Raw genomic sequence first — 27,173 nt, forward strand, 5'->3', positions numbered from 1 at the left:
GTGGTGGTGGTGTGTGTGTCAGTCTGTGTGTATATGTTAAAATCTCTGTGTGTGTTACAATCTGTGTGTGTGTATGTGAAAGAGTCTGTGTGTATGTTATGGGATTTCTGTTGTGGAGTACATGTATATGTGGTATGAAGAGTGTGTGTGTGTACACACATGCATGAATGTGTGTGTATGAGAGAGACAGAGAGAGATGTGAAGCAGCGTGTGTATCTCTGTGTGTTATGGAGGATGAGGATAATGGTATTATGTGTGTGTGTGTGTGTGTGTGTGTGTGTGTGTTAGGTTCTGTGTATGTATGTATGTATGTATGTATGTATGTATGTATGTATGTATATGATAGATTCTATGTATATATGTGTTTGTTATGGGGTTTATATTGTGGAGTATATGTGCTGTGAGATGTTTGTGTGATGTGGATGGTGTATACGTTTATATGTGTGTATATGTGTCTTATGGAGGATGGGGATAGGGGTGTGGTGTGTGTCAACCTTTGTGTATTTATGTGTGTGTTATGGCATTTGTATTTTGAGGCATTATGTGTGTGATGTGGGGTACATGTGTATATGGTGTGAGGTTTGTGTGTATGTGTTATGATATGTGTGGGTGTGTAGTATGTCTTGTTTGTGTGTGTTAGAATGTGTATATGTGTGTGTGATTGGTAGTGTGTGTGTGTGTTATAGGGTTTATGTGTGAAGTGTATGTGCTGCAGATATGCATGTGTTAGACTCTGTGTATATGTATGTGCATGGTAGACAGTGTGTGTGTGTTCCTGTGCGCACTGTGGAGTTTTGTTATGTGTGTATATATGTGTTGTGTTGTGTTGTATATGTATATGTGAGGTGAGGTGTGTGTGAGATGTGGGGTGGTGTGCATGTGTGTGTTGTGGGAGTTGTGGGATAGGGATGTGTGGTGGGGGGGAGTATGTAATAGGCTCTGTATGTTTATGTGTATGTGTGTTGTGGGGTTCATTTTGTGAGGTGATATATACATGTGTAGAGTGCATATATGTGATGAGAGACATGTACATAAGATGTATGATGGGGTGGGGTGGTATGGTACAGTATAGGAGGTGTGTAAGTGCTGTGTGTGTGTGTGTGTGTGTGTGTGTGTGTTCTACAGGGACAGATGTACCCAGAATGAAAACAGTGGAGGGTGGAGGCCTTCAGGATTCTTTAAAACTCCCAGGTGGATCCTAGGTTCAACACACATCCTGCGGCATGGACCTTTCCTGCCCAGCTGGGATATCCTGTGTTTGTCAAAAGGACTACATGGGGAAGCCATAACCATTGTTCTTTCCGAAATTTGCCAAAGTGCCCCTCCCCAGACAGAGGCAGCCGCCCCAAGCAGAGGAAGAGTGACTTTGGAAATGTGTTATCAGCATCCTCCATGGACTTCCTCACCTCCTGCCCAGCCCCATTAGCTGCTAGCTCCTCAGCATCCTCAGACAGAAACCTCAGAGGCTTGGACAGGGTCACCATCCTGAAACCAGCTGCTTTGGGCAGCTTCCGTTCTGGTCAGGCCTAACCTCTGTGCAGCTCTGAGTGTACCGCTGACCACCACGGCTGCAACACAGAGCACAGGATGGAGTCCCAATGGCGTGGTGCTGCAGCTACCGCCTTCCACCAACGCTGGCTAGCCCGGCTGCTGCTGTGGGTCTCAACCCTGAGCTGTTCCTTCTCCTTGCCAGCTTCTCTCCCTCCTTCTCTGGTACCCAGAGTCAGAAGCAGCTACACTATGGGAAAGACATTCCTCGGTCTTGATAAATGCAATGCCTGCATCGGGACATCCATTTGTAAGAAGTTCTTTAAAGAAGAAATAAGGTCAGAATCGCCATCAAATAACTCCAAGGAGCAAATTGAGCTTCTCTTAGTGTGAAGATGTCTCATTTATGGGTGGGAGCTGAGAGAAAGGCATTTAATAGTGGTAATGGGTTGACATAGGAGGGCAAGGGTGGAAACCAAATTGCCGCCCTAAACGCTAAATTCAAATGTTCCTTTTGAAACTGAAAGGTGAACCTTCTTTTCTATGACTGTAGTAGCTTGGGACTGTTGTTTTCCCATTCATTTTTCATAATGGGAAAACTAATAGAAAGCTAATATCTGGCAGACATTTTTAACTATTCCAGGTGTTGACAGTTTGCACCCATTATTCAGACAGTAAGCAAACATAGTAGGTTAAGGAACTTGCCCAAGGAAGACCTGGGATACAAACAAGGACAGTTTGCTCCAACATTTCAGAGCCTGTTCTCTGTCATGTGATATTGATCTGAGGAAAAATCAGAGTTTAGTTCACTGCAATGCATGTGGTTCTGAAAGAAAGAAAGAAAGAAAGAAAGAAAGAAAGAAAGAAAGAAAGAAAGAAAGAAAGAAAGAAAGAAAGAAAGAAAGAAAGAAAGAAAGAAAGAAAGAAAGAAAGGGGAGAAAGATGGCCTATGAACACAGAATCACAGAGTGTTTAACAAGACTAAGAACCAGCAGGGACCAAGTGGGAGCACCCACCACAATTATGTTCTTACCTTCTAGATGGTCAGAAAAAAAGAACAAAATTACAAATAATAGTGAGCTTTAGTCCGATGCATGCCTGAGTACAGGAGTGCCACAGACAGGAGACACTGGTTCCAGAGAGAGATTTTCTGGAGACAGGATTTCTTCTGAACATGGTCATACAGGATGAACTGAAAGTTTTTAGAAGGGAAAGGATTAAGACAGAGGAAGCATTTTAAGCAAGGCAGCAGCATGGGAAGAGGTAAGAGTTGCTGGTGGCTGAAACCCTAGGTGTAGGTGGCTATGGACAGCGGAGAAGCCTGGGGGAACTTATGAGGCACAGGCTCTTGAATGCTGAACTAAGAAATGGGAAGCTTAGCCTATGAACCAGTGATTCCAGGTTTTTCTTTTCAGCACTGAAGACCTTTAACCTATACTATTTCTCCTCCCTCCACCAAAATCTAACCTTATCCCTGCAAGATTCTATGACCAAGCAAAAGGTATAAGCAATGATATGCAGCCTCTCTATTAGATAAAGATATCTGTGACCAATAATGCATTAAAGCACAAAAAAAAACCCAAGAAGAAAAACCCAATCAAAAACATTCAACTTTTATTTATTTATTTATTTTTGCTTTTTATTTTCTCTACATATTTCTTGTGCAAAATGATGGGCTTCTTTATGACAATTTTATGCATATGCATGATGTACCTTAATGATATTTATCTTATTTTTTTCTTGTCCCTCTTTTCTCAACACCCTTCCTTTTCTCAACTAGTCCCTGTTTATTTTCACTTCATATATATGAATATACTATATATTCCACATATTAGAAAATGTGATTTTTGTTTTTCTGAGTCTCTCATTTCATCTAATATGTTGATCTTTAATTCCATCCATTTTCCTAAAAACCGACATAACTCTGTATGGCTGATTAAACTCCATTTTTATGTGTGTATATATCTGTGTGTGTGTGTGTGTGAGAGAGAGAGAGAGAGAGAATAATAAACTTCATTTTATTTTATGTTATTTTACTTCATTTTATTTCACGTGCATGGTTGTTTTGCCTACATGTGTGTCTGTGCATCAAATGCATGGCTGTTCTTAAGGAAGCAAAAGATTGTATCAGATCCCCTGGCACTAAAGCTAAAGACAATTGTGAGACACTATTGGGGTGTTGGGAATCCAACCTGTGTCGTCTGGAAGAGTGCTCTTAACCTGTGAACTCTCTTTCTATAGATCTATTAAAATGTTTTTATGGTTTCTAAATGTTTTATTGAGTTTATGTGGACATTTACTATTAAGGATGATTAGTTTCTGTTTTGTTCTTCCTGTTGATGAAATGAAACCTAAGGCATGACCTTTCAAGTGCTAGCCAAGCATTCTACCATTGAGCTATATCTCCAGCCCTCACTAGCAAGCCTTTTATAAACTCTTTGTGAAGGTTGCAAAGTTGAAGGATCCCTAAATTAAGACCAGTCTGTTGCAGACAATAGGGAGACTGTCACACTGAGAGATAAAACCTGTGTTTCAGGGGGATCTCATAGAAAACTGTAAGTAGGGTGGCCTGGGGTTGTTCACAGGGACTAAAGAACCAGAAGAGAGGTTGCTTCTGGCAAAGGAGGGCAGAAAGAATACTCCTGGATTCAACTCTGTATTATCTTTGTTGACTGACACAATATGAAAAGAAGTAATAGAAATATGGAGGTGTTGAATTTGAATTCAGGGCTTCCCACCTAAGAAGTGAGATACAGAGAAATGAGAATATAGTGAAGTGTGCTGATTTCTCAGAAAGCAGCAGTGAGGATAGGGATATAGTTTAAGATGGGAGAGAAACAAACTGCAAGATTCCAATGAAGAGCTCTAGGCTCCCATCTCCTTCATCAACTTCAAGAGGTTTTCCTTGAAACTCTGTTTTATTAGAGTTCAAGATATCCCATGTGCACCTGAAGAGGAAGTGTGCAGGAAAACAACAGACAGGGCAGGTTCATGGGGTTACAGCACTGTATTCTGAGAATACTTAAGCTCAACATGTTGTGGACCTGCTTCTCATCTTTCTTGCTACCTTATAAATAATTTTCTTTTATTATAAGCATAGTAGTCATTTATTTTAGGAATGTTGATTAAGAAAACTTCAAAATAAAAACAGTAAAGAATTCATTCTGAAGTGGGCTAGAGAGATGAATCCATGGGTAAACTTCTTGCTATCAACTTGGATCCCCAGCACTCACATCAAAAATGAACATGGCTACATAGACTTTTAACTCCAGAACTGGGAAATGGAAATAGATGGATACCCAGAGACCCTGTTCAAGCAAACAAACAAGCATAATCTTAGTGTTGGGAAGGCAGAGACAGGCAGGATCCTGCAGCTCATTGACCAGCCAGGCTAGCCAGAGAGCTCCAGGTCCTGTGAGAGAACTTGTCTCGAAAAATAAAATGGTAGCCTCATTCCAGCCCTTCTATGTTCTTTGGTTGGTGGCTCACTCTCTTAGAGTTCCCAGAGGTCCAGGGTAGTTGACTCTGTTGGTTTTCCTGTGGGGTTCCCTATCCAATGTTTGGCTGTGGCTATCTGCATCAATTTCAATCTGATGCTGGACAGTTATGCTAGGATAACAGAGTATCATGAATAGTGCCAGGGCTTGGTGTTTGCCAGTGGAATAGGTTTCAAGTTGAACCAGTTAGTGGTTGGCCATTCTTTCAGTCTCTGCTCTATCCCTGCATTTCTTTTAGATAGGACAAATTTGGGTTGAAAGTTTTGTTAAGTGGGTTGATGTCCTTATCACTCCACTGGAGGTCCTGCCTGGCTACAGGAGGTGGCCTCTTTTACTTCCATATCCCCACTGTTAGGCATCTTGGCTAAGTATATTCATCCAAATATACCACTTTTAAGAGTTTGTTTGGCACAGGGAATTAATTGGGGAGATGCACAGAATCTTACTAAAGGAATGTTTGACACATTACTGTTTATAATATTGAAAAGTGAAAAATATTCATGTTGTCTCATAGTGGTGGGTTAGTTAAGTTTATTATAGCTGGTTGATATAACTGAATATTATGAAGCCATTAAAATCAGATTTTGGAAAATAATATTTAATAATGAGAACAAGTATTCTTTATATACTATTGGGGTTCTTAAAGAGTATAAAAGAATGATTGTGCAGTTTCATATGTGCATGAATATGCTGTGTGTGTGCCTTTATAGATGTGTATTTGAATGCAAATGCTCTGGTTTGTATGTATACTTGAAGGCCAGAAGTTGATGTCAGGTATCTTTCTCAGGTGCTACCAATATTTATTTATTTATTTATTTATTTATTTATTTACATCCCAAATGTTGTCCCTCCTAGTCCCTCCTCACAGGACTCCTTACTTCACCCCCACCCCTTCGCTTCTGAAAGGGTGCCTCCTACCCTGGGGCATCAAGTCTTTATAGAATTAGGCACATCCTCTCCCACTGAGGCCAGATAAGGCAGCCCTCTGCTGTATATGTGCCTGGAGACCTTGGATCAGCCCATTTATGCTCTTTGGTTGGTAGTTCAATCTCTGGAAGCTCCCAGGGTAGTTGACACTGAGTCTTCCTGTGGGGTTGCCTTCACCTTCAGGACCTTCAGTCCTTCCCCTAACTCTTCCATAGGGGTCTTCAACCTCTGTCTAAGACTCAGCTGTAAGTATCTGCATCTGTCTGAGACAGTTGCTGGGTAGAGCCTATCAGAGGACAGATATGCTAGGCTCCTGTCTGCAAGTACAACATGGCATCATTAATAGTGTCCAGGTTTGTGGCTGCCCATGCAGTAGATCCCAAGTTTGGCCAGTCACTGGTCAGCCATTCATTCAGTCTGTGCTCCACTTTTGTCCTTGCATTTCCTCTAGACAGGACCAATTTTAGATCAAATGTTTTGTATGCGGGTTGGTGTCCTCCTCCCTTCACTGGAGAGCCTGGATGACTACTACAGGTGGTCTACTCGGGTTCCATCTCCCCTTTGTTGGGTGTTTTGGCTAAGGTCACCTGCATTGACTCCTGGGATCCTCTTCCATTCCAGGTCTCTGGGACTTCCTAGAGGTTCCCTTTCCCATCCCCCACCACTGGCAGCTGCATATTTGCATTCATTCTCCTGGCCCTCTGGGCCTCCTGTCTCCATACCTGATCCCATCTGCCTACTTCTCTTCCCCCTCTTCCACTCATGTCCCTCCTTCTCTCTGCCTCCCATATTTTGTTCCCCCTTCTATGTGGGACTGAAACATCCTCACTTGGGCCTTCCTTCTTGTTTACCCTCTTTGGGTCTGTGGAGCATACCATGATAGTCTGTACATTTTGGCTAATATCCACTGATCAGTGTGTACATGCCATGACTATTCTTTTGGGTCTGGATTACTTCACTCAGGATATTTTCTAGTCCCATCCATTTCCCTGCAAAGTTCATGATGTCCTTGTTTTAATAGCTGAATAATATTCCATTGTTAAAGGAACCACATTTTCTGTATGCACTCCTCTGTTTGGGGACATCTGGGTTGTTTCTACCTTCTGGATATTATAAATAAGGCTCCTATGAACATAGTGGAGCACGTGTCCTTGTGGTATGGTGTGGCATCATTTGGGTATATGCTCAGGAATGGTATAACTGAGTCTTCAGGTAAAATTATTTCCAATTTTCTGAGGAACTGGCAGATTGATTTCCAGAGTAATGGTACCAGTTTGCAATCCTACCAGCAATGGAGGAGCATTCCTCTTTCTCCATATTCTCACCAGCATATGTTGTCACTTGAATTTTGTTTTCTTTTAATGTTTTATTTTTATTTTTGTCCATTTGTGTTTTACCTCCATATATGTATGTGTAAAGTTGTAGGATCTTCTGGAACTGGAGGTATACAGTAGTGAGCTGCCATGTGGGTGCTGGGGATTGAACCCAAGTCTTCTGGAAAAGCAGATAGTGCTCTCAAGCACTGAGCCATCATTCCAGCACCCAAACGCTTGAGGTCTTTATCTTAGCCATTCTTATGGGTGTAAGGCAGAATCTCAGGTCATTTTGATCTGTATTTTCCTGATGACTAAGGATATTGAACATTTCTCTAAGTGTTTATCAGCCATTCAAGATTCCTCTGTTGTGATTTCTCTGTTTAGCTCTGTACACCATTTTTAAATTGGGTTATTTGGTTTGCTGGAGTCTAACTTCTTGAGTTCTTTATATAGTTTGGATATTAGCCTACTTTCAGATGTACAGTTGATGAAGATCTTTTCTCAATTTGAAGACTGCCTTTTTATTTAATTGACAGTATCCTTTGCCTTACAAAAGCATTGCAGTTTCATGAGTCCCATTTATTAATTGTTCATCTTAGAGCCTAAGCTGTTGGTGTTCTGGTTAGGAAATTATCTCCTGTGCCAATGTGTTAAAGGCTGTTTCCCACTTTCTCTTCTATTATATTCAGTGTGTCTGGTTTTATATTGATGTCCTTGATTCCCTTGAACTTGCATTTTGTGCAGAGTGATAAATATGGATCTGTTTTCATTCTCCTACATACAGACCACCAATTAGACCAGCACCATTTGTTGAAGATGCTTTCTTTTTTCCATTGTATGGTTTTGAATTCCTTGTTAAAAATCAAGTGACTATAAATGTGTGGGTTTATTTCTGGGTCTTCAATTCTATTCCATTGATCAACCTGTCTGTCGCTGTACCTATCTGTCTCTGCAGTTTTTATCACTATTGCTCTGTAGTACAGCTTCAGGGATGGTGATTCCTCCAAAGGTTCTTTAATTGTTCAGGATTGTTTTGACTATCCTGGGTTTTTTGTTTTTCCATATGAAATTGAGAATTGTTCTTTCCATATCTGTGAAGAATTCTGATGGAATTTTGATGGTATTGCATTGAATTTGTAGATTGCATTTGGTAAGATGACCATTTTCACTATGTTAATCCTATCAATGAACATGGGAGATCTTTACATCTTCTGATAGCTTCTTCAATTTATTTCTTCAGGGATTTGAAGTTCTTGTCATACAGCTCTTTCGCTTGCTTGGCTAGAGCTACACCAAGATGTTTTATATTATTTATGGCTATTGTGAGGGTGTTGTTTGTCTAATATTTCTCAGCCCACTTATTATTTGTATAAAAGAGAGCTACTGATTTCTTCAAGTTAATTTTGTATCTAGCCAATTTGCTAGTTCTCTGGGAGAATTTTTGGAGTCACTTATGTATACTACCATATGATCTGTGAATATTGATACTTTGACTTCTTTCTTTCCAATTTGTATCCCCTTGATTTTTTTTTTGTTGTTGTTGTCTAATTGCTTGTACTGGCTGCTTTTGTTTCAACTTGACACAATCTGGAGTTATCACAGAAAAAGGAGCTTCAGTTGAGGAAATGCCTCCATGAGATCCAGCTGTAAGGCATTTTCTCAATTAGTGATCAAGGGGGACAGGCCCATTGTGGGTGGGACCATCTCTGGGCTGGTAGTCTTGGGTTCTATAAGAACAGGCTGAGCAAGCCAGGGGAAGCAAACCAGTAAGTAACATAGCCTCTGCATCAGCTCCTGCTTCCTGATTTGTTTGAGTTCCAGTCCTGACTTCCTTTGGTGATGAACAACAACATGGAAGTGTAAGCTGAATAAACCCTTTCCTCCCCAACTTGCTTCTTGGTCATGATGTTTGTGTGGGAATAGAAACCCTGAATAAGACATTGCTCTAGGTAGGATTTCAAATACTATCTTAAATAGAGAGAAAGAGATTGGGCAGCCTTGCCTTGTCCCTGATTTTAGTGGAATTCCTTTAAGCTTCTCTCCAGTTTTTTTCAAGCTGCATTTTTTCCAGTGTTTTACTGGTGTTTGTATTTCTTGTTTGTTAAGCTATAAGTTTGTGTCCTTTACCTCTCCTCTCCTCTCCTCTCTCTCTCTCTCTCTCTCTCTCTCTCTCTCTCTCTCTCTCTCTCTCTTTCTCTTCTCTTCTCTTTCCTCTTTCTCTCCTCTCTCTCCTCACTCTCTCCTTCTCTCTTTCACTCCCTCCCTTCTATCGCTCTCTTTCTCCCTTCCTCTTTTCCTTGCTTACTTGCTTTGGTTCTGAGGATGGGACCAGGGGTCTTAACATACTCAACACATACTCTATCTCCAAACACTTTGTTCAGTCCCTTTGCCTTTCTTTAATGGTACTGTTGTTCATCTCATCACTGTTTATCTCCTCTCTAAACATTTCTCTATTTTTAAAAATATTCTCATTGTGCCTCAGAAGAAAGCCCATCTCAGACTCTTAAAATAAGACTGCAATTCTCTAGCCTAGTCCTTGTGTGTACATTCCAGCCCTGTGTCTCATTCAGTACTTAACAATGCTTGGATGCAAATGACAATCAACTTTCCCAGGTTATGTGGGTAAGTTGAAGTTCTACAATTGGCAAATGAATGTACTTTGTCATCTTTATCTGACCTTTGTAAGGATACTAGTGATACACCAGGGGCTTTACATAGTTGCCACTGGCAACTGAAAATTGGAATGTGGCCCTGCAGTGGTAGTGCACACCTTTAATCCCATAATTCAAATGGCATAGAGACAGGAAGATCTCTGAGTTTGAATCTAGTCAGATCTACAGAGTGAGTTACAGGACAGCCAGGGCTACACAGAGAAATCATGTCTTGAAAAAAAAAAGGGAGGGGTGATTGGAATGTGTTCCCACCAGTTTTACTGTATAATCTGTGTTGACTTTTGCACCCTAAATTTAAAAAATGATAATAATATAAAACTGGGGAATTAGGTTGTCTAACTGACTTGTTCCTTCTACTGAAAATATATTTAGAAAAGAAACTCTCTGTTGTCACATCAACCAGGAGGATCCACCAGGATCTCCTTGGTTCATATTGTGTACTTAGTGACAGTGTTTTAGAAATATTGACAGGGGGCACCAAAATGTAATTTGTGCAAGGGTCAACAGTGACTTGGTAGGATCAAAGCAACTTTTTAAGGGGAGCAGCAGATAGTGGACATAGAAAGTTCAGAGTGAACTGTGTTCAGTAATGTAAGAGTTTTGGAAAGATACTGGGTGGTTTAAGGGCTCAGTGTGATGCAAAAACATGTAAAAGAGAGAAGAGAGACAAGAAGTGTTCTGGGAGTTATGCATGACCATAATCCCTCCTAGATGTTCTTGAGCCCTTACTAGGGCTGATTTATTACCTCATCTTCTTGACTACATGTGATTGGTCTAACATGTCTAATCCCTACTCCTAAAACCTTAAAGAATATTCAAATACCTCCTACTGACTAGTGAAGGGCTTGCCAGAAAACAAATTATTAAGTCGGGCTTTGTTTGGCTCATTGGTTGGTTGGTTAGTTTTTTTGCCGTCCCTTCTCCCTTGCCTTTTCTTTGTCCTCTTCACAAAAGATCTGGTTGTTACTTTTTGTCTCTATGACGAAATAAATGACAACACAAACATCAAAAATAAACAAAAACAAGACATTAATGGAGGCAAGATATATTGTACCCTATATATTGAAAGCAATTCAATTCATCATAGCAGGGAAGGTATGCCAGGGAAGACTTGGCAGCTGTGTGGCCACAGGAGGGGTAGCAGCTGGCTGCATAGCATTGGCAGTCAGGAAGCTGAAAGAGGCATATGCTGGTGTTCAGCTGGCTTCCTCTTCCCTTTTCCCCTTTTACTTAGTCCAAAGCCCCGGTACATGGAATAGTACCACCCATATTTAGGATAGGTGCAACCTCTCTAGAATCCCCCTAAAAGACACACCCAAGAGAGATGTCTCAGGCAATTCAGAATCCATTTAAGTTTGCAGTGAAAATTAACTCTCATAAAAGCAGGCAGTAGTTCTTGCTTTAGTTCATTTTCTGAACCCAATTCAGAAGCCTTGACAGTTCTAGAACCTATATAATCTATCATTCATCAATTCTTCCATGTGCCCATTCATCTACTGTCCAACTGCTCACTCATCAAGGCTATTTTCCATGCATTCTTCCACCCACACCATCATGTTATCCATTCTATGATCCTATTCTTTCAGCATCTCACTTCTCAAATATGCATCTTACATCCAAATATTCACCATGGCCCATCACACATTCAAGCATTCATTTATCCAACTGCAAGTTATTGAGTACTAACTTGGTAAGAAACACTGCTAAAGTCTTGAGTTATAAAGTTAAAACAAGAGACCATATCTTTGCCCTGGAGGATCTTGTTTTAGTCTTTGAGAAAACAAAGAAGTAAATTCATGGCTAAAGCGCAATATATAAAATATTCAATGCAGAGTGTCATGGGACCACTTAGAAAGAAAGCTATCTTAATAAAGAATAAAATGAATGAAGATTAGAAGGAGTGGTACTTCTCTGGGATTCAAAAGGTTAAGTAGGTATTATCCAGAGAAGAAAGAAGAAGAGTTTCAGAGAAAGAGAAGGGCATGGCAGAGGCTTGAAAGGATGCAATTATCCAAGAGTAGTCAGTAGTTTAGTGAGAACAACCCAATCTTATAAGGAGAATGAACAGCAGGTGATGAGCCTTTGAAGAGCATTGTGGACTGTGCTAATGACTATGACTGCATCCTGAGAGTTTTAGAAAGAAGATATATGGTCTTAGGGTTCAGTATAGAGGTGAGGGATGGAAAGAGAAAAAAGACAAGAAATACTTAAGGCATGTATGAACACAGTAGAAGAAAAAATTTCATTCCAATTCTACTTTAGTTTCCCCCACCCCAGCCATTACTACCAAACACATGCCTGTCCTACTCACCTTAATCTCCAGTTCTGAAGAGGTATGGTCCTGCTAGTTTACCTTTCATGCAGTAAGAAATTCAACCAACCTCACCTCAATCATATCCATGACCTCAATTCAAAAAAAAAAAAAAATAGTAGAAAGTTGCCTGTTTTATTTGGGTTTTGATTTGGGTTTGTTGTTGTTATTGTTGTTGTTGTTGTTGTCATTTTGGGTTTTTTTGTTGGTTGATTGGTTGGTTTCATTTGTTTTGTGTTGGGTTTTTCTTTTTGGATTTCTAAACTCGAGGCTTTTGACATTTTTGTGAATGAAGGTCCGTGTTTTCATTCTCCTAGTCAGTGAAGGAGGCAGACACTGACACTGGGAGATGCACATTTCCCCTTTGCAGTAGTAAATAAGTAAACGCCACACCATTTTGAATGGGTGAGAACCTGTTTGTTTTTCTCTCAAATTCATTATAGAATTTCCTTGGTTACTGTTGAACCTGCAGATCACCTACCATAATATCTCAGAATATCCTCAGAAAATAACAACAGAGAAAAAGGACAATGACTCTGTCCCAGAGAGCAAGAAGTCTCTCTCCATTCAACTCTACAAGTTGGTTGAGTGGAAGCCCTGGGAAGCTACCTCCCTTTATCACTATTTTTCTGTGATTTTTTTTTCAGATAAGTCACATATATTCTGTCTTCCCTTTTCTCATCCCTAAAACTAGATGGAAATGGGCACAAGGACTGAATATGCTTTCAGGACTTGCCAGTTGTATCCTTTAATAGTATTATTGACATCCTCCTATGAGCTAATTCATAAAATAGACTACATAGCAATAAACATTGGTAAAGTAGTGAAGGTTTCAAGCTCTGCATCCTTAAATGCTATTTCTTCCAATTCCTGATCAAACGTCTTTGGAAAAATGATGTAGCCATTCCATGTCTCAGGGTCTTCATCTGTAAAACATAATGATATCAACCTTATAGGTATATTGAAAGGGTTAAGTGCTGGAGAAGTAGCTCTGGCACAGAACATTTGCCTGGTATATTTGGTGTCCTGGGTGCAATATTTAATATCACTAACAAAAGCAATTAAACAAATTAATTATACATAAAGCATTTAAGAAAGAAGTTGAAATACATAAAGATTTCATAAGTGTGTGTTACTATCATTATCACGTCATTGTAAATCTTAAGTTCCAGGACCTTTGTAGGTTTGAAACTTCATGACCAAGAGAAACTACTGGAAGCAGAAACTACTGGGTCCTGAGCCCTTTCTAGTTCTTCTTACAAGGGACAATGAGTCCCCACAGTTGTCCTGAAACTTCTGGTAATACTTTTTTCAAGCTGTTTTTCAAGTTCATCTTCTTCAATATCCCCATAGCAAGGTTCTTGAGAAGAACCCCTTGTGTTTGCAACCATTGCAGATTGCACCATTGCACTGCAAAAGTAGCTTGCTGACAGCACTTTACTAACTGTGAGAGGCTGGAGCTCTAATATGGAAGACCCTCAGAGACCTGAGCACTCCAGTTCTTGTCCCTTGTTGACATTCTGCCCTTAATTTTTTTCTGTGGCTTGCCTTGCTATTAAAATACTAGGGATGAACTGGTAGTGTGATTCAGTTGTAGCACATTTGGGTGGCATACGCCAGGCCCTGAGCTTCATCCCCAGTACCACAAGTAACAAACAAATAATCAGTGGAAAACTTGTCATCTCTTTAAGCAAAGCTGAATTATATGAGTAAGAAAATGAAACAATAAGTAAGTAATGGAACAATATACAGTTTGCAGTTCATCAAAATTCTAATTCATCAAAAATATACTAGTCAAAACCCATTAGCATGGGCTTCGCAATCGTTTAATAGTGTTCAGTAACAAGAATTTAAAACTCTCATTTAAGTTTAGTATTTGATGCACTCTGATTTTCACTTGCAGTATGACCTATAGTTAATAATAATGAAGGCAAACTTTTTCTGAGTAATTTTCTCAGACATAAATCAAAAGCAGATTCAACATTCTTCCCTGATGGAAATGTCAGCACACAGCTGGAGATGTGACTCTTTAGAAAGGATAACCATAGAACCTAGGAAATCAGCAGATGATAATAGCCAAAGCCTTTCCCCTGAGGAGGATTAAAGGCTGACCAAACCACAGTGCACAATCACACACCTGGTTGAGCCAGATGGCTTCAAGTTTAATGGACATGAAGCAGCCATGGCTGCCTGAAATTTACTTGGTGCTGAAGACTTAAATCAATGTTGATGGTGTTCCTTGGGGTTGGATATGGTGGAGTGGTGGTCTTTTAAGTTCAGGCCCAAGAGTGTCTTGGAGAAAACTGTTTCCAAGACCCAGGCATTGGTCAAAACATGGGTGATTTGGAAAAATAGAGTTTGTTAAGCAAAATACTTGGAGTTTTATGCCCCTGACTGTCAACATTGTGTTGGATTTTCAACAAGATACTTAAGCTCTATATGCTTCAGTTTCCATACCTATAAGGAAAGAGTAGGATATAAAAAGAACCAAAGGTGTAAAGGTATTATCTTAAAATGGAGTTGAAGTTCAAAGAACCAAAGTTGACCCTTCTGTACATTGGGGGAAAAGGATAGTTTCTGAGTGACTTATTTTGGCATCATATGTTTGGCCAAATATAGACAATCTTTTTGTAAAAGGAGTTTAGAACAAATCAAAGGAAAAGAAATGATCAGACAGGCTGTTGTCCCATTTCCCTGCTCTTCAGCTCTGCTGACTTCTGGCTCACAGGTTTGCCCTGTGCTTCCCGCAGGTTTGACAACTCACTGGCTTCCCACCTGGGACTGCCTCCTCAGGACTTGCATTCTTATGCTGCAAATTACTCAGATGACTCTAAAACCTGGCGCCCTGTGGAGATTTCTCAACTGGTCAGCAAGTACCAAATTGAGATCTCTGACAGGAGGATCTGTGCCTCTGTATCAGCACCAAAGACCTGCAGCATTGAGCGCATCCTTCAGAAAACAGGGAGGTTCCAGAAATGGCTGCAGGCCAAGCGCCTCACACCTGACCTGGTGCAGGTGAGTGTGGGCCACGGGTGGAATGAGGGGTGGCAAGAAATAGCCACTCATACATCACACCTCAAAACACAGAGGCTCTCAAACCTGTGGGTTGCCACTCCTTTGGGGGTCAAATGACCCTTCCACAGGAATTACCTCAGATGACTGGGAAACACAGACATTGCATTATGATTCATAACAGTAACAAAATTACAATTATGAAGTAGCAGCTACTTCATGAGGAACTGTATGTTTTAAAGGGTCACAGCATTAGCAAGGTTGAGAACCACTGCTCTAACAAAAAGCAGGAGTATTGGTTTATCTAAAGTGACAAAACAATCATAAAACATCTTGGCTTGTGACAAGAAAGAGACTAATCAAAATTGGCTTATAATGCTCTGTTATATTGTCATCCACCACTCTCTTCTATGTGATCCTCAGTGGTTATTTGATAAATAGTTCCTGGCTGTCATCTTTGAGCTGAAGGTTGCCAAGCCCTTAGCAGCCCTTACCAGCCCACTCCTCTGACAAGCTTAAACTCAACTGCAATATTCCCCCTGGATGCCTTCACAAACCTCAGGTGAGCTGAGCTGCTCTCTATAGATACTCTCATACAAAGGCCAGGCATGGTGGCATGTGACTGTAATCTCAGTAGTCAGGAAGTAAAAGCAGGAGTAGCATGCCACAAGTTGGAGGCCAGTTTGAACTACATAGTGAGACTATAACACACACACACACACACACACAAACACACACAAACACATATACCATTGGTTCTTCTCTGTTGCTTTAGGAATCCTGACTAGTATACGTGGAAACTGTCTTGAAATCATGTGTCAGGCAAAGTACAGTGCTGGTCTTAAAGGTACCATCTGACACTGGATAAAGCTGAGTCTACCAAGGCTGTCCTTTTGCCCTAGCTTCTTGCTAACAAGTCAATAGTAAGATACACAGCCCTCCAAGGCAAGACTATTTCTACCTTGAAACTTAGAAACAGTGCAAAAGAAGGAACTTCCTGGCATACAAGATGAATTCCAAAGTCTGTAGGGATCTCTGCTACCACACCAGCCAGCAAAGTGATAATCCCATTCCAGGGAGTAATGAAAATAGTTCATTCAACACAACTAAGTAGCCAGTGTTGGTCCAAACTTCAGGAGTCTGAACTCAACATGTTTATTTAAGACATAGCTAAGCACAGCAACATTTGGTGAGTGGCTTCTTGGTGATAAATAACTCAATCCCATGTACACAAGACATGACTTCATTGATACTCTTTGTAAAGTACATATGACCTCTTCCATAATTATAGGTCCTATAAACTGACAAGCTCATGAGAAAACTATGTCTCCACCATACAATACAAAAGTCACCAGTCTTCTCCCAGCCTTCTGGGTGGGAAACAAGTTATACATTTCTCTCTTTGGAGAGACAGCTCTGTGTGTTTAATATTCCTGGTTCCCCTAGTGCTAATCAGTTAGCACAAGAACCTTCATGTCTCTCACAAAAGGCATTACAATGCAGCTAGATCTCTTAGGCTCTAGACTAGTGGTTCTTGGTCTTCTTAATGCTGCAACCCTTTAATGCAACTCCTTATGTTGTGATGGTCCCCAACCATAAAATTATTTTATTGTTACTTCATAACTGTAATTTTGCTACTGTTATAAATTATAATGTGAATATCTGATATGCAGGACAACCTATAAGAGTCTCAACCCACAGGTTGGAAAATACTGCTGTCAACTAAGGTAAACTATTCCCCTTGTGCCCTAGACACTTTCATAATAACAATAGATTAGGAATTATCCTGTGAGTCCTGACAAATTCAAAGCACCCTTTTGGTACATCTAGAGTCACCTGTTTTAGTGTATGTGGACACCAAAGGATAGGCTAGAGACCCATTGTGGTGGTTTGAATATGCTTGGCCCAGGGATTGGCACTATTCAGAGGTGTGCCCTAGTTGGAGGAAGTGTGTCACTGTGAGTGTTGGGCTTGGAGACCCTCCTCCTAGGTGCCTGAAAACCAGTCTTTTCTTAGCTATCTTTGGAACAAGAAGTAGAACTCTCAGCAACTCCAGCCCCACATCTGTCTGTATGCTGTTATGCTTTCTGCCTTGATGATAACGGACTGAACCTCAGAACCTGTAAGCCAGCCCCAATTAAATGTTGTCCTTCATAAGAGCTCTTGGTCCTAGTGTCTCTTCACAGCGATGAAAACCCTAAGACACCCATGGAAGGTGAAAACTGTTCTTGAACTCAGATCTGTCACTATAAACTGAGGCAGAATGAAAAGAAACAGAATCTCAGGCAGAATTGAGTGCTTCTGATTCTCATTCATACATTCAACAAGTTTCGACAACTGTGTTTTGGCTGTGGATTTGAAGATGAATCATGTGCAGCCTCCTCTCCCAGGAGCATTGGGCTTAGTGGTGGTGACAGAAAAGCCCACAAACTATCAACTCTTTCATGTGTATGAGGACAAGGGACAGACTACTGACTTGAGTCTTTCATTCACTGACCTTGAATTTAAACCTTAGATTTACCTCACGCTGCTTTGACCTTCCTGCTGAAGAGTGAGGTAGGAAGAGATGCTTCTGGATAAGCTCAAAGGCCCTCTAAGCTCTGACATTCTTTTACTTCTGTGGCTCTGCTGTGTTTACTTCACAGATGGATGTGAAGTCTACTATCACTGGATTTACTCGTTTCAAAAATGGCAGTACATGCTCCCTGTTCTGCCTGATTCCTTCCTCCTAGTATGCTTAGAGATAGGAGATGCTTTCAAAGAAGCCCATCACTGTAGAAGTACACATGGTGTTTTGGTAAAAAAGAAAAAAAATGAGCCCCTTTCTTTTATTTATTGTGCAAATATTTTCTCCATCCATTTTTTTTCATTTTGCATTTGACATGTATTTACAAGTTTCATTTCTTTCTGCCCAAACAACATCTCTTACCAACACTAAGATAGCCCATACCATAAACATATTCACTTTTCTTTGTCCCTCCCCTAACCCATTTTTCATCACCAGTAGACATTCTCCTTCCCTATAAAACAAAAGAAAAAAAAACATCAAGAGCCATTTTGTAAATTTTGGACAAACCCCATAGTTTTTCTATTGACTAAGATCAAAGTCATCAGTATTCTTTTCTGACAGCATCTTCTCCCTTTCTTGTCATACTTTCTTCCCAGAGATCCTTTGCATTTGGCATCTTCAACCTTGCCCTTAGATTTTTTGCTGCTCCCAGATCTTATCTTATTATTACCCACATGCCTATTCTTTGCTTTTTTTTAACAAAACTCAGTTTCAAATAGATTTATCAGTAGAGTTAAAAACTCTCACCCAGTGTAACGCAGGAAAATAATAGCAGCGAAAAGCATTTAACTGTCAGCACTTGAGGAAAACATTTGGATACAAAGCCAAGAGTGTAATTCTCTGGCATAACAATTACAGTGGTATTTTTGTTAACTATTTCAGATGTTCTTAATGCTGCCAGCCTTCTGTATTAGTGGACTCCATGTCATGTATTTAATCAACCACCAATCCAAAATAATCTGGAGTACTTACTTATAGTCCTAGCTACTTTGGATTTTGAGGTGGAAGAACCCCTAAAATTCAAGAGTTCTAAACCAGTCTATGCAACCTAGTGAGAACCCACCTAAAAGGACTCTAAAATGAAAGTGACTGCCTTAACTGTAACTGTATTTTTCCTTTTTATCTTTACCTAAGCAACACAGCATAATTATTTGCATATGTTGTAGGTTATTGTAAGTCATCTAGAAATGATTAAAATTTTGGAGTTCTGCCTAAACTCTACACAAATACTCCAACATGTTCTATAAAGGATGAAGTGTTGAGGACCGTGTACCCAACCCCACACCCATATATTCTTTCCAAATAACTCAGATATAGCACCACAACCATCTCAACAGCATTCTAAGCAAGCAATGTCTATCCCTGATCTCATCTGGAACAAGCTGAGATCCCTGAGCCCTAGATTTAGTTGAACAACTCTGACCTCTTTTTCTGACAATCCATCAGGCATAGGGACTTATTTATGGTTGGGAAATCCTGCTTATACTTATGTGGAAGTTTTATGCACCAAATGGGAAGCTATTGTAGAATAGATGGGAACAAAATATACCTCATCTTTCGATGTACACCAAATAGCCCAGAGCCAGCTCAGCCTACCAGCCAAGCCTGGCATTCTGACAGTGTTTGACTTAAGCCTCCTACCCCTACCCCATTTTCTCAAGAGCTACTTTTTAACAGTGATCTAGACCAAATCCTTAAGAGTGTGTTTGTGTGTGAGAGAGAGAGGGGGGGAGGGGAGAGGGGAGAGAGAGAGAGAGAGAGGGAGAGGGAGAGAGAGGGGGGGGGAGAGAGAATGTACAATTGTGATTGCTGGTTCAGGGAAAGTAGGAAAGTGGCATAATAAACTAACAACCCTTGTGCAGAGAACTGGAAAAGCAGAGAGGAGAGGAGAAAACAAAGAAATAGAAGTAAATAGAAGGAGCACAGCAGCTGGCCATTGGGCCTTCGATTTGGACACTGTGTCTTCTTGTTTATTAATAAAGTCAGCATGGATGAACAGCCCAGTGGACCTCATCAGAGGCAGATTCTGGAGTCTGAGGCTCCCCTCCTTCAGGGCCAAGTCCAACTTTGTCATGTGAGCACTCTTTGGAGCCACAGAATATCTACAACAGGGTCTGCCAAAGACGGTGGCAGAAGCAGTAATCAAGAGGACGTTGAAAATCCAGGGCGTGTGTGGCTATGAAACCATGACTTTTCTACATTGTTCTGATGGAAATATCCCACAGCCTGAATTGCTAGTCCCCAAACAGAAGCACAGCCAAAAACACCACTCTTTTTTTTTTTTTTTTTTTTTTTTTCACAATACGCTTGTTTGTAAAACTACGAAGAAGGCTTCCCTGGTATTATGCCAAATGCAAAAAAGCAAGCACCCAAGCTAGCCAGTGGTTAGAAAGGGAAAAACACATTCGCCCTATCATGTCTGCCTTCCATCCTCTCAAGAGCCATCTAATCGGCCTGGACATAATCCTGGGTGCAAATCAGGTTACCATCTCCAAGGAGAATGGACGAGGAGCTTTTTGACCACTAGATGGCAATACAGAGTCTTTCAACAGCTTTGTTTAAACCCAGACAGCTGGCAATTTTACTTCCTAGTTTCCATTATTTCTTTGAACAGATAGATTCAGAAAAGAAGCAAATTCACCAAAATGTAGCTTAATCATTCAATCAAAATACAGGCTTATATGTAACTGCTGAACAAGATAAATTCATTTTTGCTTAAATTTAATTCAACAATATCTAAGGATTTTTGTTTTGGGTTTTTTTTTGTTTGTTTGATTTGTTTTGTTTGACCATTTTATTAATTTATTTGATCAAATTCCTCAGAATCCCCTGGATCTGAAGGGTTTTTATTCATTTTACATCCGTTCCTTGCCCCCCACTCCTGATCACCCCCTCCTCTTTTCCTCTAAGTAAGTGGGGCTCCCTCATTATCCTCCACACCCTGGCACATCAAGTCTCTGTGAGGTTAGGCTAATCCTCTCCTATTGAGGCCAGACAAGGCTGCCCAGCTTGAAGAACACATCCCACAGATATGCAACTGCTTTTGGGATAGCCCCCGCTCCAGTTTTTCAGGACCCACATGAAGACAAAGCTGCAAACCTGTTATACATGTGTGAGGAGGCCTAAGTCCAGCCTGTGTATGTTCTTTGGTTGGTGGTTCAGTCTCTGAGAGTCCCTAGGGTCCAGGTTAGTTAACTCTGTTGGTCTTCCTGTAGAGTTCCTATTCCCTTCAGGGCCTGCAATCCTTCCCCTAACTCTTCCATAAGAATCCCCAAGCGCCATCCACTATTTGGCTGTAGGTGTCTGCATCTGTCTGAGTCAGCTTCTAGGTGGAGCCTCTTAGAGGACAGCCATGCTAGACTCTGGTGTTTTACAGGACCTAGGAAGACACTGGAAGGGCATGAGTTTCCTGCACTCTTGAAGATGACATCTCAGTGTGGTGAGAGACTGTACTACCTACATTCTGATACCAGACAAGGAATGACAAAGTGTTGTTATGGAAATGCAATTTTATATTAGGTTCACAGCTACTTTTCAGAATATAAATTTTTAATTCCTCACAAGCCACTACTAGCTCAAGAACCCTTCCAAACCTTTCAACAGGTTCTTGTTTCTTTCTTTGCTTAAATATTAGGGTGACTATATTGATGCTGAAATTTTAAAAAAAAAATAAAGCTCACTACTGGGTGCATTATTTTCATACTTGTCTAACACTGGAGTCAAAATTGAAATGACTACCCCAGTTGGATGGAGTACATCTGTAATTCCAGAATTTGGGAATCTGGGGCAAGTGGAAAGCCAGCCTGGGCTATAACAAAAACAAGGAAATGATTGTTAGTGAACAAGAAAAGTTAAGCAACCAAAAACGTCTTGCCAGTATCACTTGAGATAGGTTTTTTTCTTCTGTACCCTTTGCTGAACAGTCTTTCAAATCAGAGCTCCATCAGAAGCACATGGTGACTACATCATGTGACCTTGCTTCTGGGAACCCTTAGAAGTAACCATTGTACTGTTTGTTGCCCAAGGGGTTTTGAAGGAGCACTGGAGAGGTGCTATGGGATGGACTAAGCGTCTCCACAGTATGATTTCTCCTGCTAACCTTGGAATTGCTGAGAGCTGAAAGAACTAAGATTTTTTTTTTAATAATGGGATTTGTTTGGTTTTGGTATTATTGAGGCTTAGGCAAATCACATTTGTGACAAACTGTTCAGAATAGAACTGAGACCCTGTGGGGTGGTTTGAATAAAAATGGCCCCATAAGTTCATGTTTGATACCTGGGTCCCCAGCTAGTAGAACTGTTTGAGAATGACTAGGAAGCTTGTTGGAGAAAGTATTTCACTGGGGGTAAAATGAGGTGATTTGAGGTTTCAAAAGACTTCTATCCCAGTCCTATCTATCTATCATCTGTCTATCTATCTATTATAATCTATCTCTTTATTTTTATATCTATCTCCATCTCCTTCACTCTCTCACATTGCCTCTCTCTGCTTCCTTCTTGCAGATCAAAAGGTAAGCTCTCAACTGTTCCTGTTGTTATGCTTTTGCTCCACCATCAAGCACTCTACCCTTCTAAAATCATCAGCTCAAACCAAACACTTTTATAAGTTGCCTTGGTCATAGTGTCTTATCACAGCAAGAAAAAAGTAATTAAGACACTTGGCCTACTAATTTCCAGGACTTCACTGCATTGTAGATTCACAGGGGGTGGGGGAAGGATAGGTCACCTACTCAGTCCAATAAAATGACTCCTAATTCATTCTTCACAGACCTCATAAATGAAGACAAAACATGGTAAAAGGTTTGCCTAGGCTTAACATAGACAAGTTTAAGCAGAAAAGGGAGGCAAAGTGGGCATAAGACAGGTAACCAGGGTACTCAGGCCTGCCCACATGGCACTCAAATGTAGACCAGAAGAGCCCCGCCCCCCCCCAACCAATGCATGACTAAAGTCTAAGCAGTTAAGACAGAGCATGTAAGAAAGCCTTGTCTAAAGAGAAGGGCTTTGAACTTTTCCAGCATTTACTTACACTTTAGTGAACCAAGCCACCTCAAAAGACATTGAGCCATCCTCCATTTTTGCTATAAAATCCTTCCTTTGAGATCTCACTACCTCTATTCTGATGTATAGTAGACCCTCCCCTTATTTGAAATTTCACTTTACAATTCCCACTACCTAAAGTCAACCATGGTTCAGAATATTAAATAAGAAATTCTGCTATTTAAGCTCTCACCTTTCTTACTCTCATCTCTAGCCCTCCTTCTCTTTCTCCCTCCCCGCCCCCTTCTCTCCACATGGCCATTGCCGGTCTCCCTCTTTTCTACGTTCTCTCTTTCTCCCTGCCTTTCTACAATAAAGCTCTAAAACCATAAAAAGAAAAAATAAATTCCAGAAACAAGCAATTCATAGCTTTGAAATAAGTCTTACTATAGTATATTGCTATAATTATTATATTTTTATTTAATTGGCATCAGGATGTCTCTCAAGTATGTCTCTATATGTGGTAGTTTGAATAGGTATGGCCCCATAGTCTCATCTGTTTGAATGCTTGGCCCATAGGTAGTGGCACTATTAGGAGGTGTGACCTTGTTGGAGGAAGTGTGTCACTGTTTGAGGTCTCCCATGCTAAAGCTATGCCCAATATGGCACATATTCTCTTTCTGCTGACTTTGGATCAAGATGTAGATCTTGGGTCCTCCAGCACCATGCCTGCTTGCATGCTGCTGCCATGGTTCCTGCCACGATAATAATGGACTAAACTTCTGAAACTGAATGACAACCTCAATTAAATAGTTTCCTTTATAAGAGCTCCAAATGGCCATGCTCTCTCTTTACAGCAGTAAAACCCTAACTAAGACATTATGTTTCCTTTTTTGTAAGATCCTGTTTCTTACTGAACATAGACTTAACCACTGTAGCTAGGCTGGCTGACCACGAGGATCCACCTGTCTCTACTCTTGAACTTCCAAGTTATGGATGTATGCCACAATCCTAGGGTTTTATATGGATACTGAGGAGACAAATTCATGCTCTCATGCTTGCACAGAAAGTACTTTACTATCTGAGCCAACTCCCTTCCTAGCCCTTATTGTAAAATACTTATTGTATTTTAATATTAGTTATTGTTATACTTTACTGTGAATAATTTGTAAATTAAACTTTTTCAGAGTTCTTCGCATATGTGGAGAAAAATAATTAATTTGGAATTGCTTTATTTAGAATTGGTGCTATATTTTTTTCTCATGTACAGAATAGTGTAGAACAAATTACCTGCAGATAAGAAATGGATGCTTTTCCTGTAAATGTGACTTGCCTCAGAGGTCTCTGGACTGGCTATATCATCAGTATGTATGCTCACATAACATGAAGAAAACATAAGCTAAACATATAACTATAGATAATTTCTGTAAAGAAAGTCACATAGAAGAATAAATTATAGAACCAGCTTATATATTACATTTAAAAAGTGTTTATTAGGCCATAAAACTCTCAATAAATTTTTGGAACTAGAAATATTAAAGACTATTTTCTCTAATTAAAATACAGTAACATCAGACAAAAAAATAAAAAAATAAAAAGACAAAGACGAAAACACAGGGATTTAACAGCTTTATCTTTAGAGCACAGAGCAAAGAACTGAAATTGTAATGTGGACAAAATAACAATGAGAAAAATTCCATATTACCACTATGTGCCTTATTAGCCTTTGCCAGATCACTGTTCAGAGGAAAATCAGAAATCAATGCAGAGCTGTGTCCTGATGTGGAAGAACAAAAGGATACAAAAATGAATGTTAGTTCAGCCAAAATCAGGGTAACTTACAGTAGACATCATTTTCCCAACTGACTTAATTCTTTTCTCTGAATATTATCTAGACTTCTGTGGAAGGCATGATTCATAAACTTTTCACTTTTATGTTAAGAGGTAAATTTACTCCCAGTTTATATATGACAGCAGGCCTCAGAGCAAGATTAAAATAGATTTCTAAGGCCAGTAAGATGGATCAGCTTGAAAAAGTATCTGCCAGCAAGCCTAACAGTTTGAATTCAATCCCAGGAACCCACATGCTAGGAGAAAACTGACTCTCACAAGCTGTCTTCTAACCTCCAAATAAGTGTCATGTGCTCCTTTCATACACACACTAACTAATTAATTGAAGATTTTGAGAGAGAAAGGAAGGGTTTATTTGGGGTACACAGTTTTAGGGGATAGTCCATCATGTTGAGGAAGATATAGCTGCTGGAGTAGGAATAAGCTCTATTTCTGTTTGTCATAATTATGTTCTTGAAGTAAACTTGAAACATCACCAGTTAAAGAAAGTAGCGTAAACACACACACACACACACACAAATGATTGTCTACCTTACCATACAATGACAGGAAACACATTCCTTCAAAAAAAAAAATATTTGGGGGGGGGCAGAAGAAATTCTCTGAGAATTCACTGTCTTCTTGTAACTTTCATGATATAAATTATTTCTATTCACTTGCCCAAAAATCTCCCTCCAAAATAGTTACATCTTTAAAAATCAACAGTTCTCTTTCTTATCTGCCCATGGACCTCACATTGAAGTATATTAATGTTAGCTTATATCTTAACTAAAAACTCTTCTCACTAGATTTTCATTTATAAGAACAGAACACTTCGCTTATCCCACAAAACTGATCCTAAATTAAAACTATTACTCTAGCCTCTCAGCTTAATCCTGACTCAAAAAAAGAATCATATTTATTTTTATCTTATATGTGTATACCACATGTGTGTTGTTACCCACAGAAACCAGAGAGAGGTTTTTTATATGCTGGAATCTATATATTTGTGAGCACTGAGAATGAAACCCAGGTCCTCTAGAAGAGCAACAAGTATTCTCTTCTTCTTCTTCTTCTTCTTCTTCTTCTTCTTCTTCTTCTTCTTCTTCTTCTTCTTCTTCTTCTTCTTCTTCTTCTTCTTCTTCTTCTTCTTCTTCGTTTTCCGAGACAGGGTTTCGCTGTATAGCCCTGGCTGTCCTGGAACTCACTCTGTACACCAGGCTGGCCTCGAACTCAGAAATCTGCCTGCCTCTGCCTCCCAAGTGCCGGGATTAAAGGCGTGCCCCACCACACCCAGTGCCAACAAGTATTCTTATCTGCTAAGATATCTCTCCAGCCTCTTGATTCTGATTCTTTCTCATAGGAACTATCATCCCAAGTACATATCATCTTCAGTTTTAATTAACAAAACTTTAGTTATATACTATTGTTAATAAAGTTGTTACACAAGACAGGGCCAAAGGAAATGCCTTATTTTCCATGAAATTTTATTTATTAGCTTTTAGAGAAATCCAGTTAGCCAGTTATTATTAATTATCTTTGGGTTTGCAGCCAAAATCTTTAGTGTTAAAATAAGAATCACTGTTGAGAAGACCAAAGTGTGGAAACTTTGCCCCTTCATAGAATTGGGAACAAAACACCCATGGAAGGAGTTACAGAGATAAAGTTTGGAGCTGAGACAAAAGGACGAACCATCTAGAGACTGCCATATCCAGGGATCCATCCCATGATCAGCTTCCAAACACTGACACCATTGCATACACTAGCAAGATTTTGCTGAAAGGACCCAGATAGAGCTGTCTCTTGTGAGACTATGCCAGGGCCTAGCAAACACAGAAGTGGATGCTCACAGTCAGCTATTGGATGGACACAGGGCCCCCAATGGAGGAGCTAGAGAAAGTACTCAAGGAGCTGAAGGGGTCTGCAACCCTATAGGTGGAACAAAATTATGAACTAACCAGTACCCCAGAGCTCTTGACTCTAGCTGCATATGTATCAAAAGATGGCCAAGTCGGCCATCACTGGAAAGAGAGGCCCATTAGACTTGCAAACTTTATATGCCCCAGTACAGGGGAACGCCAGGGCCAAAAAGTGGGAGTGGGTGGGTAGGGGAGTGGGGGGGTGTATTGGGGACTTTTTGGATAGCATTGGAAATGTAAATGAGGAAAATAACTAATAAAAAATTAATTCTAAAAAAAAAGAGAGAGAGAAGCAGCACATGGAAAAACCATGTTTTCTTCATAGAAGCATGAGAATGAACTGCTGAAATGAACTCCTATCTGCCACCTCTGGGTGGGACATGAAAGTCTACTATGAGAACAATTTCATGTTTTTGAAGAAACTGAAGTCACAAGACTCTTGTCTTGTTTTCTTGGAGTTTTCTCACAAACACGCAGAATCCTCACACAGCTCCATTCTTGGACTGTGTTCCAATATCCTATGACAGATTTCCTTTTCTTTTGTCTCCCCTTCTCCTCTTTTCTGTATAGTCGTTCTTGCAGTTTTCTAGAAATGTTTTCATTTAAAACATTCAAAGTCTCCTTTTATTACACACATAGTTAAGTACTTTGGA

At 40.1% G+C, this 27,173-nt stretch overlaps 1 protein-coding gene across 2 annotated transcripts in view; it reads left to right on the plus strand.

Moving 5' to 3' along the window:
* Positions 1-1,484: 1,484 nt before the first annotated feature.
* Dipk2b (divergent protein kinase domain 2B) overlaps positions 1,485-27,173 on the plus strand; it is a 55,313-nt gene continuing 29,624 nt past the window's right edge. For both annotated transcript variants that reach the window (XR_003835650.2, XM_021153889.3), the window contains exons 1-2: positions 1,485-1,826; positions 14,962-15,226. Coding sequence is in view for 1 of the 2 variants with exons in the window: in XM_021153889.3 (XP_021009548.1) it covers positions 1,588-1,826; positions 14,962-15,226 (504 nt within the window). In the remaining variant the exon portion in view is untranslated. The remainder of the gene's footprint in view (positions 1,827-14,961; positions 15,227-27,173) is intronic.

The sequence above is a fragment of the Mus caroli genome, unplaced genomic scaffold (assembly GCF_978045245.1).
Source record: "Mus caroli unplaced genomic scaffold, Mus_caroli_1 scaffold_5, whole genome shotgun sequence".
Classification (NCBI taxonomy): domain Eukaryota; kingdom Metazoa; phylum Chordata; class Mammalia; order Rodentia; family Muridae; genus Mus; species Mus caroli.